This window comes from Oculina patagonica, chromosome 5 (assembly GCF_052425735.1).
Source record: "Oculina patagonica isolate OP01 chromosome 5, crgOcupat, whole genome shotgun sequence".
NCBI classification, from domain to species: Eukaryota; Metazoa; Cnidaria; class Anthozoa; order Scleractinia; family Oculinidae; genus Oculina; species Oculina patagonica.
Genome location: NC_135762.1, coordinates 18,923,198 through 18,945,865, shown reverse-complemented (window position 1 = coordinate 18,945,865; position 22,668 = coordinate 18,923,198). Strand labels below are relative to the sequence as shown.

General features: G+C 37.8%; 2 protein-coding genes across 2 annotated transcripts in view; one reads left to right on the top strand and one right to left on the bottom strand.

The window, feature by feature from the left end:
* Positions 1-22,668, top strand: part of LOC144653134 (endothelin-converting enzyme 2-like) — a 116,181-nt gene that overhangs the window by 72,195 nt on the left and 21,318 nt on the right. The window contains exons 10-14 of the mRNA XM_078513057.1: positions 5,691-5,749; positions 9,689-9,743; positions 14,935-15,002; positions 19,853-19,983; positions 20,090-20,155. Coding sequence (XP_078369183.1) covers positions 5,691-5,749; positions 9,689-9,743; positions 14,935-15,002; positions 19,853-19,983; positions 20,090-20,155 — 379 coding nt within the window. The remainder of the gene's footprint in view (positions 1-5,690; positions 5,750-9,688; positions 9,744-14,934; positions 15,003-19,852; positions 19,984-20,089; positions 20,156-22,668) is intronic.
* LOC144654082 (uncharacterized) lies at positions 474-1,396 on the bottom strand. The gene is made up of 2 exons (XM_078514191.1): positions 1,317-1,396; positions 474-1,209 (listed from the first exon to the last, which is right to left on the bottom strand). The coding sequence occupies exon 2, from the start codon at positions 945-947 to the stop codon at positions 474-476; it is 474 nt and encodes a 157-aa protein (XP_078370317.1). The 5' UTR covers positions 948-1,209; positions 1,317-1,396.

The following is a 22,668-nucleotide window of genomic DNA, read 5'->3' as shown; positions in this document are numbered from 1 at the left end:
TCTTAGCATTTCCAGCAAGAGCACGCTGCAGGTGTGTCATTCTTTGAGTGTCAGTTAAAGGTTGATCGTGTACAAGACACTTAAACAGAAAAATAAAGGTTGGCCACTTTAATGGGTTACCATCGAATCTTGGTAATTCAAGTTTTGGAAGTGAGCGTGGAAATACAGATTTCATCTCTCCAGTGTTAGTACGATTCGAGGGTGCACTACTTTTACCATCACAAAGTTGCTGCACCCACGATACATTCAGCCTTTCTATTGGTTCACCATTACTATGTTCAGTTCTCTGAGTTGCGTTACACAAAGAAGTACGGTCATCCACTTGTAACGGCGTTGATTGTAAATTTGCCCTTTCGAGCCTTTGATCTTCTTTCTCATCACCTTCAAAGTCACGTAAGCGGTTCACAAGACTCTCCGGGTCATGTTTCTCCTCTTCCTCTTCCAAACGCGCTTGAAGTCGTAATCGCTCTCCTTCATAGATCTTCATACTCTAGTTCTCTTAGACGCCGCGATTCGTTTAAACGCCGCTCTTCTTCACGTCTACGGAGTTCTTCTTCAGCTAATCTTCGTTCTTCAAGTACTCTCGCTTCTGCCTCTTTTCTTGCCTGTGCTAATTTCAATTCATGGAGTCGCAGCTGTGTTCGTGTTTCACTAGACTTGGAAGAGGAACTCGAACGACTTTGCGAATAACTAGAGATTTTTGATGATGAAGCTTTGCTGCCGGGTCGACTCGAAAGTCCAGATAACGATAGCTTTTCAAAAGCATTCCCTTCTGTGGTGGTTTGTTTTGGTTTAAGAGCGGTCCAGTCTTCTTCGATATAGCGCTTAGGCGGTTTAATTTGTCTGCGAGGGCGTTCACGGCGAATTGCGTTACTTTTCTTGTCACGTTCACTGAAGTAACCGCTGGCCGTTTCCGCAGTCCCGTCGTCTTTCATACGGGCGGCCATTTTTCGAACAAATACAAGTCATTCAACAGATCGTTTACAGTTCAGTTCGAAGTTTACACACACGACATAGCTTTTAAAAAAACGGCAAATAATAGCACAGTGCTAACCTCGGCTCTGCTACCAGAAATGTTGTCGTCAATTGTGGATACAACAGTCCAACCAACAAACGATTCGTCCAAGTTTAATTCTAATCAGTCAGGTTTCGATTTCTTCCATGAGTGCTCACAGACTCTTACAGCGGAAGCTTGGTTAGTTGATTACGCTAGAAAAATCACAATACATTAGTGGTTAGAAAACTGGCGATAGTTACAGGTTAAATGTGAAAATATAGTATTACAGAATGGAAAATGTTAACAAGGACATACTCACCAAGCTCGCCGCTCGACACGAAAAACTCAAAACACAGTGTGAGCGAGAGCCTGGCGAGTATGTCACGTGACATAAAAACGCGGGAAATGTTCGGTCAATGTTCGGCTTCGTCGGCAACACTTATACCTGAGAAAACGGGAGTTTGTTTACACTCAGCAGCTATTTTAGTGATCCTTAAGCCTGGTTTTCACCAGCGACGCAAGCACAAGCGCAAGGATAACAAGTCTTTATTTCCCCGTGAAAACGGATTCAACGCGAGCAAAAGAACAAGCGCCGGCAAACACAAGCACACGCACAAGGGTCAAAATTTGTCCTTTTTGCGTGATTGCGCTTGTGCTTGTGTCGCTAGTGAAAACCAGGCTTAACTCATACTAACTCGTCAATATGAACGAAATTCCCCGAAATAGAAAGAAAAGCTGCCTGATACGTTTGACTGCGGTGAAGGAGCGTCGAGATTTGACCTTCCGTTATCATTTGAAGCTTGAGGCTGCAGATGCACTATCACAGGTTGCGTTTAATGAAATAAAAGGGACATCCAAACTTGCACTGCCAAGCACGGTAGCGAAATGAACATTCAATTTTGTTGAACGGACTAAAGTCATATTGCAGACCATTATTTTAAAGTAAAAACGTTTATATTATTTTTGCATACATCCTGTGAAAAACGTTTTTCGCGTAAATATCCCAAGAAACCCAGTGGACATATTTCGACACTAGTTTCCGACTGATCTACACAGTGGTCCCTGATTAAAATTCCGATTTTTTTTAATACACAGATGAAATGGCAGCATTAGAAGTAACTGATCGGCTTATCAGCCAAATTGAACAAGGTTGTCATTTTCGATGCAATCGTTGTAAGGGTATTCTTGTTTGTTTAAGATCTTTCAGTTTTGCTGCGAACTAGCGGTAGTCTCAAGCAACGTAACACCTCCATCCGAGGTCCTTGAATGAGTGAATTCAAATTTCCGGCCTTGTTAAGCATCACACATTTGTAGGTAAACTAAAAATCCAGAGATAGCTGGTTAATAGGCTTATACACAAGAAATCCACGGGGGAAAACCGCTGTTGCGAAATGACATGTAAAACAGCAAAATTAATGAATTTGATGTGTCAATTACGAATGACCCACGACCCACGACGCATGACCCACGACCCACTATAGTATTTTTAAGCAACAAAAGCGGTTTTAGTTTATTGTTTTTTGAGTGGATTAATGAAAGTCCAAGGAGGAATAATGTATTTAGTCTAAGGTTTAAAAAGGTTTCACCGGTTTCACAATTACGCTACAGTGTGTTACGAGGCGGCCTATTAAAAGGGCCTCGATTGGGGCCGTTGGACCGCTACAGTCGCTGTGGATTACTTTGAGTGGGACCTTTGCTTTAGTAAAGAAGTGAAGTTGTAATCTATTATCCTGTTTTATTATAACCAGGCAGACGCTTTGGGAAGCAAGATCGGTTACGCAAGATACGTGGTCCGGCCAAAGGATCTTACAGCACGTTTCTCGAAAGTGAGTCACTCTTTGTAACAAATCTTGTGCTTTCTTCAAATTTCTTCTCAACACTCGTCCACTTTTCGAAGAGACATGTGTTTGTTTAAAAATTGCAGGAAATTTCAATTATCAGCTAGCTACCTACTAGCAATGGGTTTTCACTTTTGCAGCACTTGATTAAAACGAGCGAATTATATTAAGGGATAATAACCAATTACATTGATGAAATTTTTATGATATCCAGAATAATCAAAGGCGAGGCAGATATGATTAAGATAGGACGCTAGGTTTTTTTCATTTTTCATGTACGGGTAAGAACCTCAAAAAGCCGAGATAAAAGATTTGAAACCTAGGATGTTTTTAGCATTTCTTTTGGTAGCATTTTAAATCGTAAAATTTTCGTCGGCTTTCACTGGAGCTCATTCAAGAGCGAGCATGAGAGCATAATCATGGTGTTGCAACTCCATACTAATCAAATTTGATGCAACATCATCCAACATATTGCAACAGGATGGCTAAACGCGTGCAACATGTTGTGTCCAACAATGTTGCGTTGAAATGTTGGTCCGTTTGGTCGGGCCTTATCCTCGTTTTAATTTCTCCTCACTTATGGCTCAAGTGCCGGATTCGCAACCTAAAGTAAGGACCTTGAACTCGACTAGTGAGGTATTGAGTGAATGCATTTTGTTTATTCCCTAACAGCTCGTTGTTAACTCGAAGACGTTTTTCAAAAACAACGTAGAAGTGGATAAATGGGTTAGACACCGACTATTTTCCAAACTTCGGAAGACGGTCGACAAAGAAAAGTGAGTTTAAACAAAGAATTAAAACATTGAAAAGTACTTTCAATTTTACATAGAAAGCCACGTTACCCTGTGTTAGCTGCAAGTGCAGTATATAGTCCAGAACCTAGGTAAAATCAAGACAGAAAGCATTGTATATGAACTTTGTATTTTCATTGTAATATAACGCCATAGTTATGGTAACACAAATGACATCAACTTAAGGTTACCCATGGTCTTCGTTCTAACTGTGACGTCATCACTTTTCACTTAAACAGTTGCCAAGTTTTCATGTTCAGGTGGACAAGAATGTATTTAACTGCTCATTTTAATGATTTAAAAAATCTTTTGATTTAAAAATCTTTTGTTTAGCCAGACTTTCTCGTTGCCGTTGCCGTTGTGGTTTTCTTAATGAAGCGAGCTGCACACCGTTGTACAGCTTCCACCATATTTGTCTTTCGTAAGGTGGGGGTCCCATTCGAGTCCCATGCTGTCGAGGTGTACTTTTCCACGTAAGGGCGAACTAACGCTTGATATGACCTGGCATATTGACGAAAAAAGCTAAGTACTTTGCGCGATTTGCCGTGTTAGTAAAATTTGAGATGTGACGGCGTTATTATATCTCCGATTGTATTTAACTCCGAGATAACTGCGAGTTGAATGTTTTTATTCCGCTTTTATTCCACGGACGAATGTTTGTTCTAGTCCATCACAATCGTTCGTGCGAGTTAGTTGTACATTTCCCGGCAAGTAACCAAGTAAGTTAGTTTAAACGTGCCTTAACGTCTGCTGGAAACACCAGTTTCTTGACACTTCTTTCAATGCAAGAGCGTGTCGTATTTAACTCTATCCAGCCCGGGGGGGACGAAAGTGTTCGCGCTGACTTTGAACGCCTATAACTTTTTCAAGATTTAACCAAACGCTGCCAAACTTAACGAGTTTATCTTAAATTTATCTGGCAATTATTTGATAGGATAGGTTGTTGTATCGGGAAAATGGCGTTACCATGGCAACGCATTTTGATAGACAAATTTCCCAAATTTGTAGTGTTTTGTTCCTTTTAAGGAAAATTAACTTTAATGCAATCATTTTCACCTTTTAGGTTTTCTTTGCACCGTTTTATTGATTTTGAGTACTTTTCAGTAATTTTTGGGCGGTTTGAAATCCAAGATGGCGGATCCAATATGGCGGCTGTTTTGACATCTTGATGTATTTGTCACGAGATGTGACGTCATCATCCGACGTGACGCATATCAAAAAAAGATAGATTTTTGGATCTACTATATATCCTCTAAGTTTCATTGTGATGGCTTAAATATTCTGAAAGTAACCGAGGTTGGCGGGAGGGGGGGGGGGGGGAAATCCGCCCCCCGGTCTGAAAAGATCCAAAATGCCCGGTCTGAATAGGGTTAAATAGATAAAGGTCTGGTTATTATTGTCACTACCCGAGGCAATCATTTTAAAAGCCTTGTATGATATTGTCCAGAGGAAGATTAAATTTGACTTCGCAACAAGAAGAATTCTTTATTGAATTAATAACTGTAGTGAGACATGAAAAAACGTTCTCTATCAGACTTGAAAAGTAAGAACACAAGCAATCACATTTCTCTTTAAATTGTTGACTGATGCCGCTATTTAGGAAATTGCACATGCTTGTGCATCTTGCTCTAGTACCGTACACTTACCGTGCACTGTAAAATGTGTGTTAATAAAAAGGCTCGATTTCTAGTCGTTTTGGGAGTCATCCTCCTCCCAACGAACGCGGTCTCATAAAACGGCTTCGACTTGTGGAATCGAAAACATTAGAATATCAATTTACATCGTTTGGACCTGCATGAACTTCATTTAAATTGCAATTTACATTGCATGTTTAAGGCTACTCCATGACGTCTTTCAAAACAATCTGACTGGCGTCCATTTTAAAAACTGTCCATTCCCGTCTACGACAAAACGCATATCCAGGCTGTCTATGATCACCCCCAGTAATATGTTCTGAATGATGTCTAGTATTAGTGTACCCAGTTTCACGATATGCTCCTAAATTGAGACCATTTAACAATGGACTATACAGCCAATGACAAAAATTTGGTCTTTACATTTTAGGTGGCCTATGTTTCCACAGACAATAAACGCCATGTATCAGTTCTACGAAAACGAGATTGGTAAGGTCAATGAGAGACAAATTATGAAAGTTTTCAGATTTTGTCTCTAAGCTAACGTGCAGGGCCTCGATGTTTATAGCACGATTAAGCTGATTCAGGATTAGTGTGAATTTAGATTTTTCAACTTTTCAATAAGGTTTTCGGTTTGTATTTCTTTCCTCTAGTTTTGACGTCAACTTTTCTCAAACTTCACAAGACATTAGCAACGAAGAACAGTATTATGCAAGAGCAGTTATAACGTCGATCACTATTAATCCTTGATTAGTGTTAATCGGCTTTGAATAACCTGGCCCAGGATTTCGTATGTCAAGGGAACTATCTCGATTGATGCCAGCGAACAGATATAATTAAGTATGCAAATATCTTTTATTGTTTTTTTTTTTAAGTTTGTAAGACATGTTTCGACAGAACTTCTGTCATCTTCAGTTGAATGATTTACAAAGAACAGAAAGTTGAATAATAAGTAGACAAAAAGTGCTAATTAAGACAAATAGTAACAACAGAACGTAAAAATGTGTGAATTAAAAGGATAATTTTAGATTTACATGGTGTAATTGCTGAGCAAATTTTGCAATTTCTCAGCTATTTATAAAGAAATGTATATAAAGCTCTCTCGCCCGGGATTGCTCGGAATGGAGGGGAACTCTCCTACCAGGGACAACTTTTCTTCATATAAACAGGCCCTAACTACGAGTTATTATTGGTTCATTATGTTCTTTGTTGTGATTGGCTATTGTGATTGCATTGGTTTGGTTTTACGACACTCGATTGAAAACGACTTTATCAGTCTATTAGTAATCCGTTGTTGAAGCCTCAAATGTAATAAATGTCCCTAAATGTAATAAAGGTCCTAAGTGTAATAACTTTTGGTCCTAAATGTAATAAAGGTCCTAAGTGTAATAAATTTTGGTCCTAAATGTAATAAAGGTCTTAAGTGTAATAACTTTTGGTCCTAAATGTAATAAAGGTCCTAAGTGTAATAACTTTTTGTCCTAAATGTAATAAATCGAAATAAAGGCGCTAAGTGTAACAACTTTCGGCCCTAAATAAAACTAGTTGTACCTATCGGTAAGTGCCAACGAGCGAAATACTCATGTTTGTTCATAAGAACAGATATTGAATGGTTTTTGATAGAACTATATTTGAAATGACCAAAATATGGTAAATTGTATTTTAGGTAATATGCGAAAAAAGTGCTATTTCTCTGGTGTTCATAAATGACACAGGCTTGATAGCCTGCGTAGCAGGCGCCGTAGTTTCCAGCGCGCGTATTCTCGCGATCGCGCACTCTTTTAAACACACTAAAAAACGTACACAGATGTCTGCTATGCAGGCTACGGGTTTGACAGATTGATAACTCTTGACAAATCTTTAAATTCTTTTCAACGTTAAAATGTCACAAAATGCAGGCAATAAATGAGGTTTAATCACTGTTTTGTAAATACAACACGCGATGGTTAAAATGTTTCCGTCCACAAAAGGGATAGTTGCATTTCAAGAACTTCTTATAAATCAAATCCCACGTTCAGTTACGCAAAACTTGAAAAATTTGAACAGAAAACAAAACTTGAACGGTCAAGGATTATTTGGAGACAAAATTTTTATTCAAGTTAACATTACATTTGCCGTTAGAAGCAAAAAAACTTTTGATTTTCTTGTGTTTATGACATGCAGTAATTTTAGTGAGCGTCGCTTTGTAATGATGTTATTCCTACGCGGAGCGAAAATGCGTGCCAAATAAAATATAAACGGTATTTGATTTGGAATAAATCATCGGTCAAACAATTACTATAAACACAATAAACACTAAAAGGAAGCATTTACCCGACTTCAGCATTCTCATAAGTCAAGAAAACTCTATTTGAAGTCAACAGTACGCTTTTGATTTTCATGTGTCTCTTCGATCGTAAATCAAAGGACTCCAAAGTCGAAAGATTATTTCATCGCTTTAAAGACCTTGATGTTTTTCGGCGGTCGAATAATTTATGGGGTATTCCCTTTCGATTTAAAATTCCCTGAAGGCGTATTTATCGGTAAAGGGATGAATGACCACATTGAAAATTTTAACAGCGAGCCGCGTGGACGCCATTTTGGTCATTTGCTCTCTAGCAAGGAGTGAGAGACTGGGAACCAGTTGGGAAGAACAATACAACCCAAATATGGGGTTTACTTACACCCAAATATGGTAAAAAAAAGTCCCTTACGCAGAACGTAAGATTTTCTCTGCCTATACACTCATACGCACACGGCTCTATGATTCTGCCGCCTCGACAGCCTCGCCTCTTGGCTCGGCTGTCTCGTTGGCAATAAAGGTCTTCAGTGTAATAATAAGGTTCGGCTAAACATGAAATCATGCACGGTGCTTTTCTATATAAAAGCAAGGAGTTAAAAATGTATCTTAGGGATCCAGATTATGATGTACTTTAACAACCAGTTACCGCTTGCCTTAAAGAATGTGCCAAAATCTATTTTATTTTGCATGCCTTATTGGACATGGGCCAACGGAAACAGACGCTTATAGGTAACAACAGAAGTAGTTTACTCAAAATCCTCAATAGTGCAGAATGAAGTATTGTGATGGTTGTTTGGGCTTGTAGCCCGCTAAAACACTTAGCCCCTTACGCCCTAAGGCTAAAGGTGTAAAGTTTCAATAGTCAATTAATTAATTTATTTATTTATTTAAAATATCAATAATTATTAATTAATCGCGAGCGCGAAACACGAGTGACTGGTGACGAGCGCGAAGCGCGAGGAACCACGCGAAGGAGAAAGAAAGCGCCCATTTCCCCAAACAAGAGAGAGGCGTCAGGGTACAAGGCAGGTATAAATATGTTTCAGAAAGCAATATTCTCTCCTTGTGGAACAAAACACTTTGTGCTAAATGCATGCGCAGATGAGTCTACTTTATATACTGAGACACTTACAAACGTTGCATGTTTCTTCCTGCGGAGGGATTCCTGTAGACTCTGTGGCACTAACTTAAAACCGCAAAAAAATTAAATTAAACTTGTTTGCAAAGAAGCTGAAGACTATCACGTTTACTGTTTTAACCTCAAATCAAAATCCAGTTTACAGAAAGTTAACATAACAGGGACGTGTTTAGAAAAATTTGGTTTCTTAAGCTTGACGTCGTGTGCTTGTTAATGCTGTAGAATTCTTGTAGACCTGTGCCGCCAGTAAAACTGTAGTTTAATTAAATTGAACTTGGAAGTGCCAGAGCGGTTTAAAAGAAAACAAAAGTCTAGTACGTTTGCACGAAAAGTAAAAGTATCATATTTGTTGCTTCAATAGTCTTTTTAAAATTCGAGTTAACGAAAGTTGTCATAAAGCAGGACGGTTCAAACAATCGAAAACTTCCTAAAAAATCAGGTAAAAAATTTTACTCTAGTGTCCCGATCGCGTGGATGAACGTTGTCACGTGATTTAGTTGCTTGCTACATGACAAAATCGAAATAGCATCTTACAGTACTGGAAAGAAAATAATAATAATAATAATAATAATAATAATAATAATAATAATACTAATACTAATACTAATAATAATAATAATAATAATAATAATAATAATAATAATAATCATTTGTATAGCGCCCTTTCCATACGTTCAAGGGCGCTTGACAATGTGAAAATGAAGCAAGTAAACATAAAACAGGTTTCAAACTGAATATAATACATAGAAAAGCACCGAGCATGATTTCATGTTAAGCTGGAACCTTTAATACACTACAGACCTTCATTACATTTAGGACCAAAAGTTATTACACTTAGGAACTTTATTACATTTAGGGCCAAAAGTTATTACACTTAGGACCTTTATTACATTTAGGACCAAAAGTTATTACACTTAGGACCTTTATTACATTTAGGGACATTTATTACATTTGAGGCCTCAACATCCGTTCAATAACAAGTTCGAATATATATTTTATCTCCTGTTAGTTATTCCAGCCGGTATTCTACAGTCTCCTTTCTTTTACTCTGCCGAAGTTCCGAGGTGAGATCATACAGATTTAATCTTCAAAACAATTCTAACAATATAGTTTAACAACAGTATTTGTTCATTTACAACATAGCCAATACTTTTTAGACAGTCTTCTCAATTAGCACAACAGTGTTAAATGGTGTTAAATACTAAAAGGTCATCAAATGAACAGAAATTTCAATTTTTTTTAATTTTTGCCCATGTGTTTATTAAGGCCCGTTTACACAGGCGATTTTTGTCGCGCAACTCAATGCAAATTTTATCGCACCGAAGTTGCAGCAAGTCGCCGCGATATCGCGGCGACTTCATGCAACTTCGCTGCAATATCGCAGCGATAAAATCGCCATGAAATCGCCGCGAGTCGCAGGAGTTTCGAACCTGTTCGAAACTTGATGCAACTTCGGCGCGACAAAAATCGCCTGTGTAAACGGGCCTTTAAGAGCCATAATCGGACACTGCATTGCAGAGATATTGCAAGTTGAAAAATACTTTTTTAGGTCATCATAATCGTTGAGTGTTCAGAAAAATTGTCGGAAATAAAAACTTTTGACGTCATAATTGGTGTTTTTGAAGACGACTGACTGCAGAGCAATAGGTTATTTCCGAGTTACCTTTTGCCTCTGTTTCAAAACGAGTCTACGTGCAAAACCATTCATACGAAAATGAGTTTCACCTACAAGTCCATTTTCATGCAAATCAAACTCATTTTCATTTGAATGGTTTCGCACGTAGACTCGTTTTAAAACAGAGGCAAAGGGTAACTCGAAAATGGCCTATTCCGCAGACAGCATTTTAGAATTTAAATAAATGTGTTTAGTGACATTTCAAGCAGTTATTTTGTTCTGTTCGGCCGTTTCGCTCAGTTGATTGTGCGTTGGTTGTTGTTCAGAGACGCGCTTTTTTAAAATAAAACAGCTAGCTCAAAAATAGTGACTAGATTACAATATACATTTATCTATATAAATAGCTATGAACAAAAAGGCTTTTACAAACGCTTTTACAAACTATTCTAAAAATCGACAGAGAGATTGAAAGATTCCAGTTTCTTTTTAAAAACTCTCATGGATTTTTCCTATTTCAGGTCGTCTGGTAATGCATTCCAGATCTTAACTCCAGTATAAGCAAAACATTTTCGGTAATAATTCGTTTGAACTAAAAAGAGGCTAGATTCCTTCCTGAAGTCCTAAGATTATATATCGAACTTCCATTGCTTCTTGAAAAAATGTCTTTTAAATAGGTTGGAGTCATACCGTTCATGATTTTAAACATCATGAGAGCTTTTTGTTTGTTTCTCTTTTCTTTAAGGTTAGACCAGCCAAGTTTGTTAAATAATAAATTTGTCCCAATTTGATAATCTGCGCCAGCGATCACTCGGGCAGCACGATTTTGCAACTTTGTAGTTTGTCATTAAGGTGGTGACTTATATCGTTCCATACAATACTACAGTAGTCAAAGTATGGTTAAACAACTGACTGGTAGACACCTATTAAATTGGATGTAGGAACGAATGGCTAAATCTTTTTAATGACACCTATACCAGATGTTACTTTCCTCGATTCAATAGAAATATGAGAGTCCCAGGTCAGAAACTCGTCAATTTCTACACCTAAGCATTTGCTACTGTGTACTTGTCTTAGCGAGATTCAGTTTATAGAGACATTAAGCCCTCAGGTGAAAGTCGCTATTCGCTGCATTGATCCAACTAACATATATTCCGTTTTTAAAAGTGAGTTCAAAGTGAGCTTATTTGCTATCAGCCAATTACTAAGAAATTGTAAAACTACACTCATATCATATGGCCTATACAGGGAGGCTCCGCCCGAAAGGGGTACCTTTTTCAGGCTCCAGGTATATAAAAGGGTAGGGATTTCACAAATTTTGGTATATGAAAGGGTAGGGAAATCTTTTATAATGATATTTTAAAAGGCCTTTACATTAAATATTTCGAGCAGACCCAACTTTTGGATGCATCGTCTTAATTTATTAAGCGCTTCATAAAAATGACAAGAAAACAGCCCGTTTTAGGTAAATGTGATGCCGTGTAGGTATATGAAAGGGGTGCCTTTTTGCAATAAAAGGTATACAAAAGGGGTACCTTTTCTATCAAAATGGTATATAAAAGGGTAAGGGGTTGGATCTTCGGGCGGAGCCTCCCCGTACAAAACTTTCCCGAGTACCCCCCCGGTAACTCAGGGATGTTGCATGCAGTGAAGTCATATATATATAAGAAACAAACGTGGCCCAAGTGTCGAACCCCGGGGAACTCCATATACAACTTGATATCTGTCCATCCATCCATCCATCCATCGGCATCCATCCATCCATTGATCATCCATCCATTGCATTCCGCACTTGATTCGCGCATTTTTATGGCTTCCAAAACTGAGAAAAAATAAACTTGACTCGCATAAAAACCCTCTCGTACTTATTATTAGTTAAGGAATCTTAATAATAGGTCCTCGGTCGGGAACAAATTCTTTCTATCTTTTGAAATCCGCTTCCCTGTGATATCCATTTAAATCTTTCGTAGTCGTGTAATAAATCTCTTTATACCCAAGCTGGCTTGGGACCGGACTGGGGAACATCGGCCCTCCGTGTTTTTTGAACTGACCAAACGCGTACCTTCATGATCTCGGGTCGATATTCTTTCAGTACGGTCCTCTCGCTTGGGTAATAAGCTGTATATTTCTCTTTGCGCGCTAACTTCTTCTACAACTGGAGAGACGTCTGGGATTCCACAAAAAAATCCATATTGATGACGAGGTTCTACAGACATTCTTGTATTGTTATACACATATAGATTTAACCAAGCCTAAATAATTTAATTTTCACTGGAGATTACAATGTTTCCATCCTGGTAAATAAGCGACCAAAAGACTAAAACACGGTGGCTCATAGGTGCAAGACAAATTTTTTTAATCGCTCGCGGTTACACTGAGGGTGCTTACCATTTGTAAGAAAATTCCGGTTGGTGTGACCGTTCCATAATGGTAAGCGATTTTCCGAATATAACGACCAACCGGATGAGATTTCGCTTACCATTATTCTACCAGGCGTTCCTTCCCACTCACTCGATCTAGCGCAAAATTCAGTGTTGTTTGCTGTCGATATAGCTGAATATTTTGAGGAAGAAAACAAACTTTTTGACGAAGAAGATGAGCTGATGCTGTTTACTGCCGTCAACTGTTCCATGAGACGCAATTTAAACAGAATAAATGGTACAATTAGCACGTTTGAGCTAGATCCTGTCCCGAGAAAAAATATGAACACATGAACTAGGCAGCTTATTTCTCCTGTTAAAAAAGTGCTGGCATTTATAGAAATGCCGTCGAGGTGAACATATTGACAAGTCGTTTAAAAACCGCGCGGAGGTCTTTAAAACGTGTCTGGAAACGGAAAATTCGTTTAAAAGGTAAGGAAATTCTCGGCGTTCCGTTCCGAACGGAAAAAGAGGACAACCTCTGAGGAAGTCCACAATTTTCGAATGGAATTTTCGGAAAATTACCTTACCATTTGACTTCAAACCGAAATTTCCGGATTTTTTGGCTAAATGGAAAGCACGTTGAATGTCTTACGGCGCAACAAAATAAGCTCAAAGCAAAACAAATTATCTTGAATCAAAGCAAAATAAACTTATGGCACTTAACATAACAGTTTTAGTTTAGCTCATTCTGTCAATCAAGTAGACTTTGTACTCTACTTTGTCAATCTGTCAATCAAGTAGACTTATCGTGTCGTGACGTCAAGACATAAATTATGCTGCATAAATTACTAAAAGATTCGCGCGCGCATTTCATTTAAATTTATTCCATACCACTAAAGATTCCCGCGCATTTTAAACATAAGCCACACCTCCATTACGACGTCATCCAAAACAAATTTATTCTAGCTGGTTACTTTTAGTGGATGGCTTTTCAAAAATAGTAGTAATTCCATACACCCTTTCTCACTACCCCAAAAATTTGCCGCCTTTTCATACCATCACTTCGTTTAGATCTAAATCTTACATCCACGTCATCCAGTCGATACGGTTGCTCGTTTCAGAGTTTAGTAAAATTGAACTCTTCAGCCGGCTGTCGAACGAGAGGGACAATTTTTTTGCGTAGACACCAAATCTACGCATTGATTTTTCAAAACACTCACTGATAAACAAAAGGAAAAACAAATCAAAAGAGAGGTTGGATAAAAAATCTCTCAGATGTTTTACTGTGTAGCGTTGCAGTGTAGCTTTATTTGTTGTCTGTATTTTGACTTGTCCTTCAGTCTTTATTTGCAGTTTGTAATTTGCGAAGCGTTGCTTGCTACAGCGGCGTTTATGTATCTTGTTTTTGATCGGTGTGGCTAAAAAATTTAATTAACGTCGAACTGATCTGTTTTATGTTTGCTCGGTATACACTTCCTAGTGCTACTTTTATCGTTGCTCATTACTCCTTCGGTTTTTGCAAGTAATGTACGACAAAAACAGTCCGAAGTCAAGTAAATCACCAAACCGAAAGTGTTTTTGCGTAAATTCCCGTGTTAGATTTACTCCGATATGTTAATAACAACAATAACTAAGATCTCGAATTATTGCGTATTACAAACAAAAAATACTGGTAGTGAATGGGGATTTTCTCTTTTATTTCATTCGTGTATTTCATTACTTTCCTTAATTAGCACGGGCAACCTCTTCCCCAGACCTAATCCGTACGTAAGTACGCGCACACGAACGTACGCACGAGACAACCAAAATTTTTCAGCTTAATAGGTTTACCAATTTTCATTAGCTATGCAGCTACGCTCAAGCACGCGCGAGATCCCCGCCACGCAGCTTTGTACTGTGTTTAGACCAATCACTCTGACCTGGCTCATCAGTATGCAATTTTCGGGTTACATTTAAGATGTTTCGAGGGAAGGGAAGAATTCAGTTCGCGAAAAATACACCTTTTATTCTATTCTTCTTCTTCTTGTTTTTCTATTCAGGGGACCTAGGCCTACAAAAGCTTAGCGGTTTTTATTAGGTTTCCTTGCCATTTATGCTACGTAATTAGTTGTAAGTTTGTTACTGTTGTACGACTGGTGGTTTGGTTTCTCTATAAGAAACATATGCTAAAGTAAATATCAATTTTATCAAAGTTCTTTGGCATCAAACACCACGCTTTTATTCAAAAATTGCCAGTCTACCTATATAATTCACTCGCGTACGTAATTTGTTTGATCGCAGGTCATTAAGTTATGGTGCTTTAGGATCCATCATTGGGCATGAGATAACTCATGGATTTGACAACACTGGTTAGTAAAATTGGTTACGTATTGTTTACATAAGCCTCGTCGAAGTAAAAGGATCATTATATACTCTAACCCCAAACGATCACACTATACAAACTGCTGATACTTTAATACAAGTTAACTCTTTTTGGTAGTAAACAGTTTTTATGTAAGAGGGGGTGAATAAGTTTGTGGAACAACGGTTTTGGCTCGGATTTCGGGTTTTCACTCATTTTATTTTTTTTACGGACTGGCAGTTTTTGAACGCTCTGGATCACGGGACTAACGCAATATTTTAAAATGGATTTTAATTCAATTGAAGTGCGGATCGTGGGCTTAACTTAGCCATCCGCTTTCAATCTGAAACCTCTGTCAAACTTAAGTACACATACAAAGCTCAATCATAAGATATTTGACCGGGACTTTCGTACCCTGGTTCCAAAGGGCTTTCTTTTCCCTTGTTCACCAAACTTGAGCAGCGAAGCGGGGTGAGCAAGTCGCGAAAGGAGGAGTGAAAAAACCTCTGCTTGGACATGTTGAATTAGGGTCAAGAACTGACCCTCAGGCTCTGATTGGTAGACATTTGAACGACCATGCAAATCAACTTGATTGGTTCGTAAGATTAAACTTCAGAGGGGAAGGTGAGTATTGTTATCGCGTCACAGCGTGTTGTCAATTCACCATTTACTGCCTGGGACTAGTTATATTTAAAGTCAATGTACTGAAATTTGACCTGGGAAAATAATGTATCGTGATTGTTCGCTCGTGGTTTTATATTAAAGCATGAATGCCGTTTCTGAGAGTGTTCTCATTAAAGTTTTGAATTATTTCCTTGAAATGCCATTATCTAAGTTTAAAGACCTGTTCGTTGTCAAGATGCGTTTCCTGTTCTACAGACTGGACATGGAAGGTCCATTATCTTTTAACTTCACCTGATTTCTACTGGCAGTGCAAAATAGCAAAAATATATCGATCAGCCATTTTTTTAGTGGCCAGTTAAATGCCAATAATATTCAAGTCATTTTCCTCCAGTTAATCGAAGTTGGTTGATTATTATTATATAATTGGTGAAAATTTTTACAAAGTTTTCAAAACCGAAACAGTTATGAAGAAAAGTTTGGCATGGACAAGTGCGCCTGGAATAACTAAGGAGCCACCTTAAGAATTGCGCTGTTTAAAAAAGCAACCAAAAGATCATTCACGAGGCTGTTCACGGCCTCCTTTTTTTCAACACAAACAGCGAGGGAAAGCGCGAGCGCAACACAGTATGGGGTGGGATTCCCGTTCCTCGCCTTCCAGCCCCATGCGATTCCCGTTTGCGCTAGCGTCCAGTTCTGTCGGGAATTCTCTCCCCGCGTTCAACTCTATCAGCTAACAATTAAACCAAAATACCAAAAAAGGCTGTGAACAGCTAAATCTTTCTTGAAATAAATAGCTTTTACTTCTAATTGACGAAATCATTTGAGCAATTGACATTGACACATTGACAGAGATATTATCTCGTTCCACCTTGTAATGGTAGGTTTTTCCTGTCTAAGCGTACGGGAACCGGTGAACTCTGAACGTGTGGAAACGAGACAACTGCGACGACACTTGTGGGGGAAGTAAGGTCCAAACGGGGCACTTGCATGATAGGAATTGCTAGCAATTCTTCAGTTTTTATCGGGCTTGATAAAAACTGCAAGCAGGGCCGTAGCCAGACTTAAAGCATAGGCGAGGTGAAAATCTTTTGCCGTTCTCTGAGCAAACGTGAGATCATTAAATTTCGCGTGCATCTTATGAATTTTCGACTTTTCTTTTTGGGGTTGATCACTGTCGTAAAATATTCAGCTGCAGAGAGCTTTGAAATCTGTAAAAAGTAAAGGCAAAATCGGAATTAGTAGTTTTTTGATCGACGATATCCTCGGCGTCGAGAAAAACATTAAATTTCCATATTAAGTTAACTTTAATTACATCAAGATCTACTAAATAGGGGCTTGGGTCGAGTAATGGCGACGTGAAGACGTCTTTTGAAGCCGTCCGCCTATACGGGTATTTCTGTCCTGCCTTCGTAAATGGCCGAAATGCAGAAATGAACCTCTTACAGAATATATATAGATTGCTTTTTCGCTCGCAACCAATTTAACACCTCTCTTCTTTTAGCATTGTTTCCTAATCCCCTGACGTTAAGGGAAACTAATTTCAGATCCATTGTATTATGTGAAGTATAAGAGATTGTGATGACTGTTTTGTATTTTTATAAATAACGGTCTCAAAATGACCACATGCTTTCAAAAAATTGTTGATTTGGTAGTTTTCTATGCCCATGAGACAGAAAAACGAAAACACTGTGACGATAGGATTTTCCTTGCTTTGGGAGTTAAAACCGACTTTTGAACTGTACGGGAAGTGCGCTGTAGCTACGCTGAAATCTGGCTAAGATGTGACTTTTAAGTGGTATTTAAAAATACCACTGAAATATGGGGAAACTTAACTCGATAGAGCACTCACTTGCTGCGGAAACGAAGCCTCGTCAACAAGCTTCTAGGTACACGGCGATCTAACTTCAAGGAACTTCAGAACTACATACGTAAGGCTGAGACAGAACTTGGGTCCAACAGTAGTCCATTAATCGAAGATGTAATCATCGATGTACTAATCGCATCGTCAAATCAAAGAAACTTTTACAATGTCGCTTGCTTATATATCATTCTAAGTGAGTTTCTATTGTTAAAATGTTACAACGTGGAAAAGCTATGACAATGCAGCCATGTGTAGGCAACAATATTAGTTTACAGTCTTCCTTACTTCCTAAATTTCCTTTGTTACATTAAATGATCGATAGCAGAGAGAAACTCCACTTGAATAGAATGAACGTAGAATATCCGCAATGCGAATTTCCAACAAAGAAATTATGAACGAGCAGATGTACAAAAGTACACAGTCCAGAAATAGAATTTCACAAGCGTTTGGTTTTTTACTTTAAAGTTACTGTTGGCTTTTCATATTTTCTCACGGACGAACACTCTCTATTATATCGGTAAGACGAGTAAATGCGGCTAAATATTATAATACTGTGTTATTTCATATATAACTTTTTATCAGTTTAATTTACAATTTCATGACTGACAGAGTGACAGTTGAACGTTCCTAAAATACTCATTGATCGCTCCCTTATTCTAAACGAGACTCCCGGTCGAATAATTTAAATGTTACAGTAAGCGTTGATTAACGTAACATCTTAAACTATCTTTCTCTGAAATCAAGGAATTATACTAATTTCCCTCGTTACAACACCCGCAAAAGGACTAAAACCACTAATCGGCGTATGGTTAAGAATTGGGCAAATGGTTGCTTGCTACACTGAGAAAAAAGCAAGAAAAAAGTTGTAGCTCTATCTGACGTTTGAGCTTCCGAAAACCGTCTGTAATTAAAATGAAACTTTTTGGCAGTAATCAGTTATTGTAAGGAACTATGAGCGAAGTCAAACTACAGTTATTTAAATAGTGAACTTTTGACCGATGGGCCACAATTTACCTCTAATATACAGTTTATCAGGTTGAGATTGGCTAAATAATGAGGCAGCACCTCCATGTTTCCTGGCTTCTTTAAAGGCTTTCATCTGTGTTTTGCGACGAGAAATGATCTCTTGAGGGAGGTCTCTGAACATCTGAAAAGTCGGTATCCTCAGTAGAGAAAAGATCTGTTGACAATCCTTGTATCGGAGGAAACGCGCCAGGATGGGCAGTGGTTCCCAATCCTTGGATTTGCCGATGCGATATACGCGCTGGATTTCGACAGTTCTTGCATCCAGATAACCAAGGTCTTCTTCGAGGAAGGCTCGAAGACCTTCTTCTGTGTCTTCGACCGTTTTTACCGATTGATTTATGTTTGTGAATTTAATGTTCACCTGGCGGGAATAAGATTCCAAGTAGAGGTTCTTTGTCTCGACCTGCTTGATAAACTCCTCGTTTTTCTGGGCTATCGCCGCCAACTGCGCTAATTGATCTTCGTAGAGTTGATGCGCCTTCTCCACTTCTTCCGTTTTCTCGCGGTTGTTCTGTGAAGTTGAGTTCGTCCTTTAGATCTTCAATGTCTTTCTTCGATGTTGTTTGATTCTTCCAACTTTTGCGTTCTTTTCTCGAGATTCTCGAGTTTCGCTTCAATTTTGTTTACGGCAGATTCTACAGTGTCGAGTTTATCCAGTTTAGCTAAGATTGCCTGTAGAGTCGCTCCCAGATCTTATGACATATTTAGCGCTGTCATCACTTCGTCGTCTTGTTCAGGCCGCGTTGGGTTTCGTTTTTTTTGTTTTGTTTCAGGAGATAAAGAAGAGTCGTCCGACGAGGTCGATGTTATCGTTTTACGTGTGTTCCAGAGTTGTCCTAATATTTCGGCCATTAACCTAGACAGGACAGAAATATAGGCGGACGGCTGCAAAAGACGTCTTTACTAGGCCGCCATTACTCGACCCAAGCCCCTATTTAGTAGATCTTGATGTATTTGAAGTTAACTTCTGAAGGACGTCTTGTTTTACGTTTACGTGTTGTACTAAACAAACAGTCATTGTACTTTTTCACAATGTTGCCTGTGCTTGTATATATATAAGGCCGCGTTATTAAATATTTTGTCCAAAATTTGAATAGTACTCGATTGTCCATTCTACTCGAAAACTTCGACTCACTCCGGTTTCATAGGCGTGAAGCATGATTCGACACGGCGATTTCTCAAAATAGTACTTTTTACAAACTGTGCGATGAAATCGTCAATGTTTACCAATGTTCTTCTCCGCCCATGTCGGCGCCTTCATCTAACAGTTCTTGAAGAGCAAACTTGTAAAAGTCTAGCAAATCAAAAATTTATAATATGTCCCGGGTCATTGTTTTATTTACTAGGTCGAAAATTTGACAAAAATGGGGATATCGTTAAAGAATGGTGGAGCAAGCCTTCACTCGTGGAATTTAACAAGAAATCAAAATGCATTGAAGAACAGTACTCTCAATACAAGGTCCAAGGCAAATATCTGGTAAGAGGATTATAGGAAGTTTCTCTAGAAGATGATGTCTATAATCTAAATTTGTTTTATTTCTCTTTTTCAACAATTAATTTCTGTTGCTTTTATTGGGCTCTAGATCAGTGGAAAGGTAACACTCGGGGAAAACATTGCGGACAATGGAGGAACGAAGCTTTCGTATTTTGTAAGTTCGAGCTTTCACAGTACCTTTATCCTTTTGCAGTCAAAAGAAAAAACGTAGAAATATCTAAATAAAAAGAAACATCTAAATAAACATTTGAATCAAGTTCTGCCTCAAATTAAAAAAAAACGACGCGTCATTGGCTTAACGCTATACTTGTTAGATTTCCATTGAAAATAGGTTCTTCTGATTTTATTATTATTTCTATTATTTCTATTATTACTATTATTATTATTATTATCTATGGCGCAAAATTATTTACAATAAATGGTTCTATAATACATTCGTTAACATGAAAAGCAAAATATGTTATATAGAAAATGAATAAAAGCTGAGAAGCGTTTAAAATTGGAATGAGCGATTTAAAATGCAAAGGAAACATAATGGTTATTATAATTATTATTATTATTATTGTTGCTGTTGTTATTATATATTATTATCATTATTTACATTATTAGTATTAATTATTATCACTGTAATTATTATTGTTATTATTATTATTACTAGTTGTACCTATCGGTAAGTGCCAACGAGCGAAATACTCATGTTCGTTCATAAGAACAGATATTGAACGGTTTTTGATAGAACTATATTTGAAATGACCAAAATATGGTAAATTGTATTTTAGGTAATATGCGAAAAAGTGCTATTTCTTTGGTGTTCATAAATGACGCAGGTTTGATAGCCTGCGTAGCAGGCGCCGTAGTTTCCAGCGCGCGTATTCTCGCGATCGCGCACTCTTTTAAACACACTAAAAAACGTATGTCTACTACGCAGGCTATGGGTTTGACAGATTGATAACTCTTGACAAATCTTTAAATTCTTTTCAACGTTAAAATGTCACAAAATGTAGGCAATAAATGAGGTTTAATCAATGTTTTTTAAATACAACACGCGATGGTTAAGATGTTTCCGTCCACAAAAGGGATAGTTGCATTTTAAGAACTTTTTATAAATCAAATCCCAAAATCAAAACTGCTAAGATGCTTTTTTTAAAATAATTTTCAGTAATTAGAGACAGTAATGCACGGGTCAGATTCTCGCATGCGAAGTGTCATGTTCAGTTACGCAAAACTTGAAAAATTTGAACAGAAAACAAAACTTGAACGGTCAAGGATTATTTGGAGACAAAATGTTTATTTAAGTTAACATTACATTTGCCGTTAGAAGCAAAAAACTTTTGACTTTCTTGTGTGTATGACATGCAGTAATTTTAGTGAGCGTCGCTTTGTATTGATGTTTATTCCTACGCGGAGCGAAAATGCGTGCCGAATAAAATATAAACGGTATTTGATTTGGAATAAATCATCGGCCAACAATTACTATAAACACAATCAACACTAAAAGGAAGCATTTACCCGACTTCAGCATTCTCATAAGTCAAGAAAACTCTATTTGAAGTCAACACTCCGCTTTTGATTTTCATGTCTCTCTTCGATCGTAAATCAAAGGACTCCAAAGTCGAAAGATTATTTCATCGCTTTGAAGACCTTGATGTTCATTTTTTCGGTGGTCGAATATTCTGTAGGGTATTCTCTTTCGATTTATAATTCCCTAAAGGTGTATTTATCGGTAAAGGGATGAATGACCACATTGAAAATTTTAACAGCGAGCAATTATTATTATTATTATTATTATTATTATTATTATTATTATTATTATTATTATTATTATTATTATTACAAAGAGATGGACTTTGACGTCGAAAGAGGACTTTTAAGACACTAGATCTTTATTAAGAGAAAAGATATTGAATATTGCATATTCAATTATTACTATTTTTTGATATTTTTATCGTTGTTCGTTCATGTTGAAATCGTGGCAGAAAATGAGTAAGTGAGAAGATGTTGAATATGGTAGTGATTGCTTTTTTAAATTCTGGTTCCGGTTCGATTGTTCACGCGCACCAGAGATTGTGGTGTAACAAACAAGTTTTCAACAGCGAAACCAATCTCGAGCCCAGAGTCCGTCCAGTCGGTCAGCGGTACGGGACGGACTCTGGGAAACTGGAATTGATCAGATCAATTTCAGGTCGATTTCAGGTAGAACCTTGGTCTTCCGGTTTTTATTGCGCATGCTCTCAGGTCTAAGCGGAAGTAAATTTCCCTGAACGGAAGTAAATCGAGAAAGTTGAACTATTTCTAACACAGTATCGACAGAACTGGTGTTTATCGAAGCAACAAAAGTAACAAAAATGTTTTTGCAGTTAACAAAAGAGAGAGTCAACAAAAGAGCGTCTGGTGTTTTGATTTCCGTTAGTCTCTTTCTTGAGCATACTGCTATATTGGTTTTAAATCAAAGATCTTGTTTGCCTTCCAAGATTCCGCCTGACTGTGTGCATGTGTTCGTTGTTGTTTTGCGGACGACAGTGAAGAAATTTACATAATGCACAACGCACGGACAAGCTATTGTTCTGTTGATAAAAAATTTTGTTTGGCGACTTTCGTATATTTCAAAGGCTTCTCGCTGACAGCGCATCTTTTCATGATAGATTGCATGTTTTCGAACAAATATTT